Source organism: Psittacula echo, assembly GCF_963264785.1.
Source record: "Psittacula echo genome assembly, chromosome: 10".
Classification (NCBI taxonomy): domain Eukaryota; kingdom Metazoa; phylum Chordata; class Aves; order Psittaciformes; family Psittacidae; genus Psittacula; species Psittacula echo.
Genome location: NC_137741.1, coordinates 444,625 through 457,722, shown reverse-complemented (window position 1 = coordinate 457,722; position 13,098 = coordinate 444,625). Strand labels below are relative to the sequence as shown.

Below are 13,098 nucleotides of genomic sequence, written 5' to 3'. Positions count from 1 at the left end.
GTCAGCCTGCAGAAGGGAAGCTGTGTGAAGACCTGAGAGCAACTTCCAGTATCTGCAGGAGGCCTACAAGGATGCTGGAGAGGGACGCTTCATCAGGAACTGTAGTGATAGGACAAGGGGTGATGGGTTCAAACCGAAACAGGGGAAGTTCAGGTTAGATATAAGGCAGAAGTTTTTCCCTGTGAGAGTGGCGAGGCGCAGGCACAAGTTGCCTAGAGAACTGGTAAATGCCCCATCCCTGGCAGTGTTCAAGGCCAAGTTGGACAGAGTCTTGGTTGCCATGGTCTAGTGTGAGGTGTCCCTGTCCATGGCAGGAGGTTGGAACTAGATAATCCAAAAGTCCTTTCCAGCCCTAGCTATTCTATAATTCTATGTTCAGGGGGAGGAAGCAAAGGTGGGGAAAAGGAGGGGTCAAGGTGGTTGGAGAGCCACAGATGTGGGAAAATAGAGGGATAAGGGTAGGAAAAGGGCTGTGTATCATCTATCTACTTGTCCATCTACCATTTTGAGGTGTATATGTGTGTGCTTCCTGGGGTTACATGCTCAGCCTTGCTGCTGGCTGAAGCTGGGAACATGGAGCCATGGCAGCCTTGGCCATCTTGGGCTTCTGGATTTGGCAGCACCCAACAGGGCATCCCACTGGTGTTGCTAAGGGCTTGCAGCACAAGGAGCTGTGAGCAGTGTCTGCAGCTGGTGGCATACATTGGATCTAATAATAAAAGTTTGGGCTGGGTTCAGCAACAGCAGTTGTTTTTCTCAGTTTTAGTAGCTGGTGCAGTGCTGTGTTTTTGACTTTCAGCCTGGGAACAGCGCTGATAACACCGATGTTTTTAGTTACTGCTCAAATGTTTAGCCTGACCAAGGACTTTGTGAGTCTCATGCTCTGCCAGGGAGGAGGGGAAGCTGGGAGGAAGCAGAGACAGGACACCTGACCCAAACTAGCCAAAGAGGTATTCCATACCACAGCACATCATGCCCAGTATATAAACTGGGGGCAGTTACCCAAAAGGGGTAGATCACTGCTCGGGTCAGGCTGGGTATCGTTTGGCAGGTGGTGAGAGGTTGTATTCTCTTCCCTTGTTATTTCCCTTGTCATTATTATTACTGGTGGTAGCAGTAGTGGTTTGTGTTATACCTTGGTTACTGAACTGTTCTTATCTCAACCTGTGGGAGTTACATTCTTTTGATTCTCCTCCCCATCTCTCTGGGAGTGGGGGGAGGAAGCAGGGGGGAGTGAGCAAGCGGCTGTGTGGTTCTGGGTTGCCGGCTGGGCTGAAACCACAACCAAGTTTATTATGGAGAGGAAAAAAAAAAAAAAAAAAAAAGGGAAAGATTGAGACAAAGCATGTGGGGGGACCCTCTCCCTGGAGGCAGCTGGTGTGAGAAGCACTGAGCTTCTGGTGAGCAGCAGCCTTAGTTTCCCCTCCAGTGCAGCAAGTGGCAACAGTGCTGATGGTGCTGTATTTTGTATATTTTTCTTGATCCTATTTGTGACACTATTGGGTTGCACAGTCAGGTACATGTTTTGCACACTGACCAGTTGCTGACTTTCTGTGCAAACATGTTTTCCATAGAATCACAGAATCAGACTGGTTTAGCTTTGGGTGCAAAGTGACGGCAACAGTCCTGCTGAAAGCTGAACAGAGCCCCATCTCCCAGTACTTAAAAGGGCTGACGAGGAAGCTAGAGAGGCACTTTTGCCGAGGGCCTACAGGGACAGGGCAAGGGGGAATGGCTTTAACCTGCCAGAGGGGAGACTGAGATGAGCTGTTAGGCAGAAGCTCTTCCCTGTGAGGGTGCTGAGGCGCTGGCACAGGGTGCCCAGAGAAGCTGTGGCTGCCTCGTCCCTGGGAGTGTTCAAGGCCAGGTTGGATGGGGCTTGGAGCAACCTGCTCTAGTGGAAGGTGTCCCTGCCCATAGCAGGGGATTGGGACTAAATAAGCTTTAAGGTCCCTTCCACCCAAACAGGTCTGTCTCAAGAGTTGTGTTTTATGCTTTGCTGAACTGTGGTTTCTGGGCAAACCTTCCTGCTACTGCAGCCCTTTCCCCTGGAGTTGCAGTGCTTGCCTTGCCTCTTCCCCATGGGAAACTGCCCACATTCCCTTTGTCTCCACTTGGTGGATTGGCAGCTTAGATTTCAGTCAACATATAGTAGGTATTTGCAATTTTTGCTTTTCAAGACTGACAGAAGATGGGCACACAACATAAAAGCATTTGATGAAGTGAAAGGACTTGTATTTCCTGTTTAAAATGTAAGTAAATTCCCCAGTTTTTTCTCTTTTCATGAAAAGTTTCCCTTCTCCAAGCCTTTTGCTCTCCAAAAGCCCCTGCCAGTTCCATACCTAAACCTCACTTCTCCCCAAATGGTTCTGGCCACTCTCCACACGCTGACACCTACTTACCTATGCAGCCACCTCAAAAGATGATTTCTGTTCTCCTAAGCTTTCTTTTTTCCGCCAGTCTTTGGCTTTTTGCAGCACCTTCTCCCCTCCTTTCCCTCACACTGTCCAGGCAGCACAGAGACAAGGGCACAGAAAACGTGTATGTACTCACCTACTCAACATATCGGGTATGTTTCCAGCCCAAGAGTCCACCAACCAGCAGTCCTTCAGGCCCTTGCAGTGCCTTCCCACTGGTAGTGGGTGGCTTTTCCCCATGGCACAGCCTGATGGCTCAGGGAAATCCTCCTTCTCCAGGAGTCTCTTTTAAGACAAGTCTTCCTGGAGGTGTCTCATGTTTCATCGCTCCACTGCAGCATCCTGAAATACTGTTTTTTTTTCATACCCATGTTCCCATACATCACAAATGAGTCTGCTATTTTATTTTTCAGATTTGGTTTTGAGCTCTTCTTCCTGGCATTGGTTTGCAAAGAGTTGTAAAGAGCAATACTCACTTCTGACAGCCTGTGGGAATTCCTTGGAGATATTTGAAAGCCACATGGACATGATCCTGTGCAAATGGCTCTAGGGACCTTGCTTTAGCAAGGGTGTTGGACAAGATGACCTCTAGTGGTCCCTTCCAATCTCAACCATTCTGTGATTCTGTGGCATCTTGTGGTGGGATCCCTAATCACCCACACACAGCTGGAGATGTATCACGTGCATCTCTCCAGAAAAATAGTGGATACAAGGCCATGGACCTTGGATTCAGTTTGCTGACACTCTTCTGGTATGGCAGCTGGAGGTCTTTTGGGTACACCACTGTGCACGCCCCTTGACTAAGCTGCCATATAAGTGTCTGGAAACATTCTTGGCAGCCTGCAGTCCCCAGGGTTATCTGTTATATTTAGCTTGTCAGATATAACACAGACTTATGGGAAGCTCAAACCTTTTTGCACTGGAACGAAAATAAGATGATGTAGGACATTTCCAGCAGCGCTAGTTATCTGTGTTCAAGCTGCCAAAGCAAGTTGGTTGCTCACTCCTTAAATGCTGCTGATTGTAATGACTAGGTTGTCATTGACTTTGATGAATGTGTAGGTGTTGACTTATTTATAGATGCCTACAGCTGGCTAATCTAATCTGGAACTGAATCCCATTCCTATATCCAGTCAACTGAATCTCTCTCCTTACTCTTTACCTTCTGGTGGGAGGAACTGATTAGTATGGGATGAACTATACCAGTATGCCAGAAATCTGTTGGCATATTTGTCCTGAAAATATGCACAATCTTTTTTTTGTGACTTTCCTGGAATTTTGCTGCAGGTTAGGTTTATGTATGCTGAAGTCATGTGTTCTTATGACAGTGATTTGTTTTAGACATGCTTGAAAGCTAACCTTGTGAAGCAGAGAAAAAGGCTTACACATTTTGTAGTCAAAGTACAGATTTTATGGCTTATTTCTGTACGCTTTGTAATATTTTTTGAACAGTTATATTAAATATATTCATTTGTTCATTATACAGATCATGTGCATTTCTCAGCATTTTGCACCAAAACTTAAAATATCCAAACCCATTACAGACTTTGAGGAATGCACTAATTCATTGATTTTTAACCTTTCAAGTGTGAACAATTTTCAGAAAATCACTGAGACTATCTAGGCAGAGATAACTTGCTAAAGAACTCCTAGATGTCTTCCTCAGAGCGTTCTTTACTTCTTTGTTTTGTAAGCTGTAGATCATTGGGTTCAGCATAGGGGTTACTACTGTCTAAGAAAGAGCCACCAGTTTCCTGCTGTTTGCCAAGAGACTGGACTTTGGCTTTAAATGTATCAAACTAGTTGTGCAGTAGAACAGTGTCACTACCACCAGGTGAGAAATGCAGGTGAAAAAAGCTTTGTCTTCCTTCTGCAGATGGCATTTGGAGAATGGTGTGGATTATCTGGATGTAAGAGGCTGCTATCAAGATAAATGGAATCAAAACAATTAAAACAGTAGCAACGAACACAGGAAGCTCAAATAAGTATGTGTCTGAACAGATCAGATCCAAACAGGAGTGGTATCACAAAAGAAATGTTCAGTCTCCTTTGAGCCACAAAAAGGGTAGCTAAATAGCCACCCCGTGAGTCCTGCAGGAAGCGGAATACCAGCAATCCAGCATGCTATGACCATATGAAGACACATTCTCCTGTTCATTGTTATGGTGTAGTGCAACGGATGGCATATAGCCATATATCGGTCATATGCCATAGTACCCAAGAGGAAACACTCAGAAGTGATGAAGAATATGACAAAATAAAGCTGTAGGGCACAGGCAGAAAAGGAGATGGCCTTTCTCTCAAACAACAAATCAACAGGCATCTTGGGCACTGTTTAGTGTAAAGCAAATTTCAAGTAAAGCCAGGTTTTTGAGAAAATAATACATGGGGGTGTGCAAGGCAGGGTCAGTGGTTGCAACTATGATGATAAGAAAGTTCCCTGTCATTGTGATTAGGAACATTAGCAGAATTCCCTCAAAGAGGAACACCTGAACAGCGGTGAGGTGGGAGAACCCCTGCAAAGTGAAGTAGGTCTGGTTTCTGACTCCAGTGCTTCAACAGCTTCCATGTGAAAGTGAAACAACACAGCCTGTGTAAGTCAACCAGGAAGACATGAGAAGAAGAGTACAGGATGAAGAAAAAATAATTAGCTTCTCTAAACCTGGTTCTAATATTTAGTAAGTAGGACTATCAAAGATAACTGGCCAAATAACAATTTGTGAGGCACACTGCAAAAAAGCAACACATGGTGAAAATGAGAAAATAAGAAAAACCAATGAATTTCAGGACAGAAAAGCTAGGATTTTCCTTATAGTTTGTCTGTTTTCATTTTTAATTAAGCTAAAATGTTGCCATGTCTACTTCATATTTCAGTTCAACTGGAATATGTTTTCATCAACAATTCAGCTATTTTTTTCTGTGTGCAAACCATGAATTAATTTCCTAGAGAACTGAGATTATATTCTCTGCTCTGTTTTAAGAAAAAAACGTTTTCCGCAGTTTTCTCACACATGTATGTATAGATGCAACACCTTGATTGTCTATCTCAATCCAGTTATCTTTACTGGTGTCACTATATGCAGTTTGCCATTCATTAGCACAGAAAGGAGCAGCTACACCTGCTGCAGAAAGCAGTATTAGCTGGGAAAGGTCCTCCCTGACAGTTTGAAGTTTGATTATCCAACCTGCGCTTTGATTATCAACATTGGTTGACCTTCCTATCTTTCTTCACAGTAAAGTGAAGTTACAAGTCTGCATTGTTATAAAGCACAATTTAGTATGTTACTATCCTGACCTATGTTTCCTCTGATCATCTTAGTGGTCCTCTTCTGGACTCTTCTCTTTATCAATCTCTTTATTGTATAGAGAGATTCCAAAATGGGACATGTTTCTCGATAGGCAGCCTCACAAGTGCTGAGCAGAGGGGAATGTGTCTTCCTTTGACCAGCTGGCTAGTTCTTGCTAACACAGATGGTTACACTCCTCTACAGTGCAGGGACACACTGCTGTCTTACATCCAGCTTGCCACCACCAGGAGCCCCACACCCTTTTCTGCTAGCTGGTCCTCTGACAGTCAGTCCCAGTCAACACCTATGCATCTTTTGTGCCATGGCAAGAACTCGGCATTTGTCTTGTACTTTGTGGGGTTCCTGTGCATGGCCCTTTTCCCTGATCCCCACATTTCTGTCATCTGGAAACTCACGAGGATATTCTTTCTCACGTCTTCCCAGTCACTGAATATGTGAAACAGCATTAGTATCAACCCATGAAGAATGCCTCTTATTGCCAGCTACCAGCTAGACCCAGATTGTTGACCACTGCCCATTAAAGCCTTGATGGTCTAGACCACCCAGCTTAGATCTTTCCTGTTTGGCTACAAGGCTACTATGTCAAAAATTGCTGAACTCATTAAATGACATCCACTACTGTGCCTGCACCCAAACTGAGGCAGTTGTGTCATCACAGAAAGGCGTCAGGTTGGTCAGGCATGATGTATTTTTATTAAATCTGTGCTTGCTACGCATTCTTTCCTGCTCTTTGTGTACCTGGACACGCAAACTGTGCAACTACTTTCGTTTTTTCTTTCTTTTTTTTTTTTTTTTAAGAAGAAGACCCATTTCAGAGCAAGGAGGAGTTGGTTGGTTTGTTTGGTTTTTTAAATATCCATATTTTTACAAGTGAAATATTTTCCCAGATGATCAAGAAAAGCTTGTGTACAAACAGCCATATGGTAAACATAAGCAGCTGAGATAACCTTACTATCTATAAATAGAAACAACTCTCAGATGTTATTTTTGTTCATTCTTCAGAAGTAATCTAAAATAATTGCTAGAAGTACTTAAATCTCTTAATTTAATCTCTTATGTCTTCATGAAGATCTTAACAAATAGCTCAGACATTAGTGCGTACATTGCAGACACCTGGAGTTGTCAGATACATTCTCTTCTAAGTTACTTTTTTTTTTTTTTTTGAGCAATTTGTAAGCATTTTTCTTGCAAATTTTAATTACCTAACAGTATAGAAAATATTGGTATACCTCAATTTTTATGAGAAGCAATCCAGAGTTTCTGATATGATGCCTTTGTTCATGATTTCATGTACTGGGATACCTTTCCCTGCCTTTTGAGCAACACTGGACTGTGAATAGTTTCCTGTAGGATCCCCACAAAAGAGTGAGGTTCAACTGTTTTGAACTGCATGTGATCTTACATTGCTTCCTGAGCTAGGAACCCCTCTGTGGACTTATTACCAAGTACATTCAGAAGAAAAACATCTCTCTTGGTATTGTAGCAGACTGTGAACAATTGAAATTAATTAAAGTTAACTTCTCTGTTGTTTTTATTAATCTTACAGGAGTAGAAGCAATAAAGTATAATTGGGTTAACATTTAAATTTAAAAATAAAGTTTAAATAGCGAAGTATGATTCTTCATTTGAAGGTAATGGGAGGCGGAATATACCCTTTGCTAGACACTTTGTTTTAATTATTAATCAATTCTGTCTTGATGGAGAGAAAGGAACCCCAAGCCAAATCAGACCACTTGTTTTAGACATCTATCTGAGGCTTTGTATATCAGTTTCTGAAGACAGCTATCTTTTATTGTCAGGCAGATAGTAGCATCATGTCATTTAGCTAAGAAGTGTATTGTTGAATGGATAAATTCAGGTGAAATGGATCCTACTTGAACTACAGCTCTCCAGAAAGGTAGAAGTTAAGTGTGAGGCTTCCAAAACTAATTTTTGAAAACTGTCCTAGACCCAAATGGAACAAAGTATTTTGTGCAAGGTAAGGAAGGAAACCTGGTAGCAAGTGGAACAGAGATTCACCATACCTAACTTCAGACACCTGTAATCCAGTGGTTTATTTGTTATTGGCATATCTAGTGACTTTTAAAATGCTGTAGAGTATCCAAGATACCTGCTTAGGACTGGCAGATATGATAGAGGTCCACAGGAGACCTGTTCTGGAACATTACTGGACATCCTTGTCTCTAAATTGGAGAGACATCAATTTGATAGGTGGACCACTCGGTGGATAAAGAACTGGCTGGATGGCCGCATGCAAAGAGTTGTGGTCAGTGGCTCGATGTCCGGCTGGAGATGGGTAACGAGTGGTGTCCCTCAGGGATCGGTGTTGGAACAGGTCTTGTTCAGCATCTTTGTCGGTGACATGGACAGAGGGATTGAGTGCGCCCTCAGTAAGTTTGCCAATGACACCAAGCTGTGTGGTTCAGTTGATACGCCCGAGGGAAGGGATGCCATCCAGAGGGACCTTGACACGTTTGTGAGGTGGGCTGATGCCAACCTGATGAAGTTTAACCATGCCAAGTGCAAGGTCCTACACCTGGGTCGGAGCAATCCCAGGCACAGCTACAGGTTGGGCAGAGAAGAGGTTTGGAGCAGCCCTGCAGAGAAGGACTTGGGGGTGTTGGTTGATGAGAAAATGAACATGAGCTGGCTTCAGTGTGCGCTCGCAGCCCAGAAAGCCAACTGTATCCTGGGGTGCATCAAAAGAAGGATGACCAGTAGGTCGAAGGAGGTGATCCTGCCCCTCTACTCTGCTCTCGTGAGACCTCACTTGGAGTATTGTGTGCAGTTCTGGTGTCCTCAACATACTGTACTCGGTGCTCCCTGGTGGAGGTCCTCCTGCAGCAGGTGGCTGAGTTGCAGGATGCTGTTAATAGGCTGCAAGATATCAGGGAAGCTGAGAGGAAACAGGACTGCCTCCTCCAGGCCCAAACTGTGCAGGGGCCTCAGGTGTCCCCTGAAGCTCATGGAGGAGTGGAGGAGGCTGTCAACCCAGGAAGCTGGGAAACAGTAACAACAAAAAGCAACAAAAAAAAGAGGAAGAGGACAATTAAAAACAAGGGGCTTCCTCCTAAAGCTGTTGTCCCCACCCAGAACCGCTTTGCTGTCCTCCAGGAGGCTAAGAAGGAAGGGCACTTGCACCAGAAACAATCGGCTGGTGCGCCGGTAAAGAAGATCACTACTGGTGCTGCCAGGAAAAAGAGACGGGTCATAGTGGTAGGGGACTCTACTTTGAAAGGGACAGAGGCACTCATCTGTCGACCTGACCTGGTCTCGAGGGAGGTGTGTTGCCTACTTGGGGCACGGATCAGGGATGTTGCAGAGAGGCTGCCTACTCTAGTGAGACCCACGGACTATTACCCACTTCTGGTGATCCATGTGGGTGCTAGTGATGTTGATAGCAGTAAGCTGGAGAACATAAAGAAGGACTACAGAGCCCTGGAAGAGGTGGTTAGGGGCTCTGGAGCTCAGATTGTCTTTTCATCAATTCTCCAGGATACAGGGGGAGACCTTAAGAAAGCTAGGAGGATTGGCCAAGTTAATAAATGGTTAAAAGGATGGTGCCATAGTCAGGGGTTTGGGTGTTTTGAATACGGGACCCAAGTTAGGCCAGGTCTACTGGGGGCTGGTAGAGCTGATCTGGCAAAGAAGAGGAAGAGTGGTTTTGGTAGGAGGCTTGCCAGGCTGGTCAAGGTTGCTTTAAACTAGATGTGTTGGGGGAGGGGGGCATCGTTCCATCCCAACACACCCAGTCTGTTGCCAGCACCTACAATAAATGCTCGGAGCGATGCAGAGATATTCCAGATGCTCCAGCCAATGAGCCGGCTTCATTTGGAGCTCGGCTCAGATGCCTCTATACGAACGCCTGTAGCATGAGAAACAAACAAGAGGAATTAGAGATGTGTGCACTACTACGGGAGTATGATATAGTAGGCATCACAGAAACATGGTGGGATGGCTCCTACGACTGGAGTGTTGGAATGGAAGGTTACAGGCTCTATAGAAAAGCCAGGCCTGGCAGGCGGGGAGGGGGAGTTGCTATTTATGTTAGGGATAGGCTGGAGAGTATGGAACTCTGTCTGCGGATGGGTGAGCAGTCGACAGAGAGTTTGTGGGTCAGGGTTAAAGGGAGAGCAGCGATGGGGGACATCACTGTGGGGATCTGTTACAGACCGCCTGATTAAGAGGAATCTGTGGGTGAAGAGCTCTATAGGCAGATAGGAACAGCCTCACGCTCACAGGCCCTTGTTCTCATGGGAGACTTCAACCACCCTGACATCTGTTGGAGTGAAGGTACAGCCCGGCACAAGCAATCCAGGAGGTTCGTCGATTGTGTGGAAGACAACTTCCTTCTGCAAGTAATAGAGGAGCCGACAAGGAGAGGTGCCATGCTTGACCTTGTGCTCACCAACAGGGAAGGGCTGGTTGGAAATGTGGCACTCCAGGGCAGCCTTGGTTGCAGTGACCACGAGATGATCGAATTCGAGATCCTTGGGACAGTGAGAAGAGCGTGCAGCAAGCTCACTGCCCTGGACTTCAAGAGAGCAGACTTTGGCCTCTTCAGGAACCTGCTTAGTAAGGTTCCATGGGACACAGCCCTAGAGGGCAGGGGGGCCCAAGACTCTTGGTTGTTATTCAAGGATCACCTGCTCCAAGCTCAGGAATGTTGCATCCCAACTAGAAGGAAGTGCAGCAGGAGGGCCAGGAGACCTCCTTGGATGGATAAGGAGCTGCTCAGGAAAATTCAATCGAAAAAAGAGGCTTATAGAAGGTGGAAGCAGGGACAGGCGGCCTGGGAAGAATACAGGAATGTTGTCCGGGAAGCTGGGGACCAGGTGAGGAAGGCTAAGGCCCAGTTAGAATTGAACTTGGCTAGGGATGTTAAGGATAGTAGGAAGGGATTCTATAGGTACGTAGCGAGTAAAAGACAGACTAGGGACAACGTAGGCCCCCTTCGGAAGATATCGGGAGAACTGGCTACCCTGGATTTGGAGAAGGCTGAGGTTCTTAATGACTTCTTTGCCTCAGTCTTCGCTGGCAAAGTCTCTGACCACACCACCCAAGTCTTGGAAGGCGAACGCAGGGACTGTGAGAATTAGGACCCTAGGCCCACTGTAGGAGAGGATCTGGTTAGAGACCATCTTAAAAACCTGAACGTACAGAAGTCCATGGGACCTGATGGAATCCATCCGCGGGTCCTGAAGGAGCTGGCGAATGAAGTTGCTAAGCCACTGGCCATCATATTTGAAAAATCATGGCAGTCAGGTGAAGTTCCCGACGACTGGAAAAAGGGAAATAAAACCCCCATTTTCAAGCAGGGGAAAATGGATGACCCGGGAAATTACAGACCAGTCAGTGTCACCTCTGTGCCTGGCAAACTCATGTAGCAGATTCTCCTAGAAGACATGCTAAGGCACATGAAAACAAGGAGGTGGTTGGTGACAGCCAGCATGGCTTCACTAAGGGGAAATGCTGCCTGACCAATTTGGTGGCCTTCTATGATGGGGCTACGAAACTGATGGACAGGGGCAGAGCAGTTGACGTCATCTATCTGGACTTCTGCAAAGCCTTTGACACTGTCCTACATGACATCCTTGTCTCTAAATTGGAGAGACATCAATTTGATGGGTGGACCACTTGGTGGATAAAGAAGTGGCTGGATGGCCACACGCACAGAGTTGTGGTCAATGGCTCAATGTCCGGCTGGAGACCGGTAACAAGTGGTGTCCCTCAGGGATCGGTGTTGGGACTGGTCTTGTTCAACATCTTTGTTGAGTATTGTGTGCAGTTCTGGTGTCCTCCACATAAAAAGGACATGGAACTGTTGGTACAAGTCCAGAGGAGGGCCACGAGGATGATCAGGGGACTGGAGCACCTCCCATATGGAGACAGACTGAGAAAGTTGGGGCTGTTCAGCCTGGAGAAGAGAAGGCTGTGTGGAGACCTCAGAGCAGCTTCCAGTATCTGAAGGGGGCCTACAAGGATGCTGGGGATGGACTCTTCATTAAGGACTGTAGTGGTAGGGTGAGGGGTGACAGGTTAAAACTTAAACAGGGGAGTTTAGATTGGATCTAAGGAAGAAATTCTTTACTGAGAGGGTGGTGAGGCACTGGAATGGGTTGCCCAGGGAGGTTGTGAATGCTCCATCCTTGGCGGTGTTCAAGGCCAGGTTGGATGAGGCCTTGGGTGACATGGTTTAGTGTGGGGTGTCCCTGCCCATGGCAGGGGGGTTGGGATTAGATGATCTCAAGGTCCTTTCCAACCCTAACTATTCTATGATTCTATAAAAAGGACATGGAACTGTTGGAACAAGCCCAGAGGAGGCCACAATGTCTAAGTGTTAATGGATAACCTTTATAGTAAATAAAATGATATAGGAATTTCTGGGCTGGGTTAATTTGGCCATACATACATACAGTTTTATGTAGCAAGTGGTACCTATTTCTTTCTATTTTTGCTAATCCTCTCTCCAGTTGTTCCCTCCTCCTGACCCCAGGAATGCTTCCCTGTAGCCATGTCTTGCTCTGCTGTCCCGGGTTCAGCAGTAGCAGTCATTTTTTCTCCTTCTTAGTAGCTCGTGCAGTGCTGTGGTTTTGACTTTCGGCCTGGGAGCAGCGCTGATAACACCGATGTTTTTAGTTACTGCTCAAATGTTTAGCCTGACCAAGGACTTTGTGAGTCTCATGCTCTGCCAGGGAGGAGGGGAAGCTGGGAGGAAGCAGAGACAGGACACCTGACCCAAACTAGCCAAAGAGGTATTCCATACCACAGCACATCATGCCCGGGATGTAACTGGGAGCTACCTGGAAGGGCACTCTTTGCTTGATCAGGCTCATTTCAGCAGGTGGTAATGTATTCTCTTCCCTTGTTATTTCCCTTGTCATTATTATTACTGGTGGTAGCAGTAGTGATTTGTGTTATACCTTAGTTACTGGACTGTTCTTATCTCAACCCGTGGGAGTCACATTCTTTCAGTTCTCCTCCCCATCCCTCCGGGGGGGGGGGGGGGGAGTAGAAACTGCATGGCTGACTTGCCGACTGGCTTAAACCACGACATCTGCTAATTGCATTCAAGAGCTACGTTTCCTTACTGTGATGGCCAATCCTGGGCCTATACTGTCTTTTCTCCACTGCTAGAAACTTTAGTGGTGTGAAGCTTTGCTAACCACTTCTTCCTTTATTTTTTTTCTAACCAGGTTAAATGTAAGAACACACGACAGTCACAATTTCATAACCTACAGAAGATTTCTAAATAGCTATTCCTATTTCCTAATTGTTATCAAGGAGACTAAAACTACACATGCAAAATGAACTAATTTCAGGATAGTAAAGATGGTCCTTTCGATTTTTCTACCCTTCCTTTACCAAAATCA

At 45.7% G+C, this 13,098-nt stretch overlaps 1 protein-coding gene across 1 annotated transcript; it reads right to left on the bottom strand.

Moving 5' to 3' along the window:
• Positions 1-3,999: 3,999 nt before the first annotated feature.
• Positions 4,000-5,623, bottom strand: LOC308225464 (olfactory receptor 10A7-like; the record flags this gene model as incomplete). The annotated part of the gene is given in 6 exon segments (XM_080626416.1): positions 4,000-4,149; positions 4,153-4,279; positions 4,281-4,431; positions 4,434-4,753; positions 4,755-4,906; positions 5,603-5,623. Coding segments are annotated over 6 exon segments (921 nt in total).
• Positions 5,624-13,098: the final 7,475 nt, after the last annotated feature.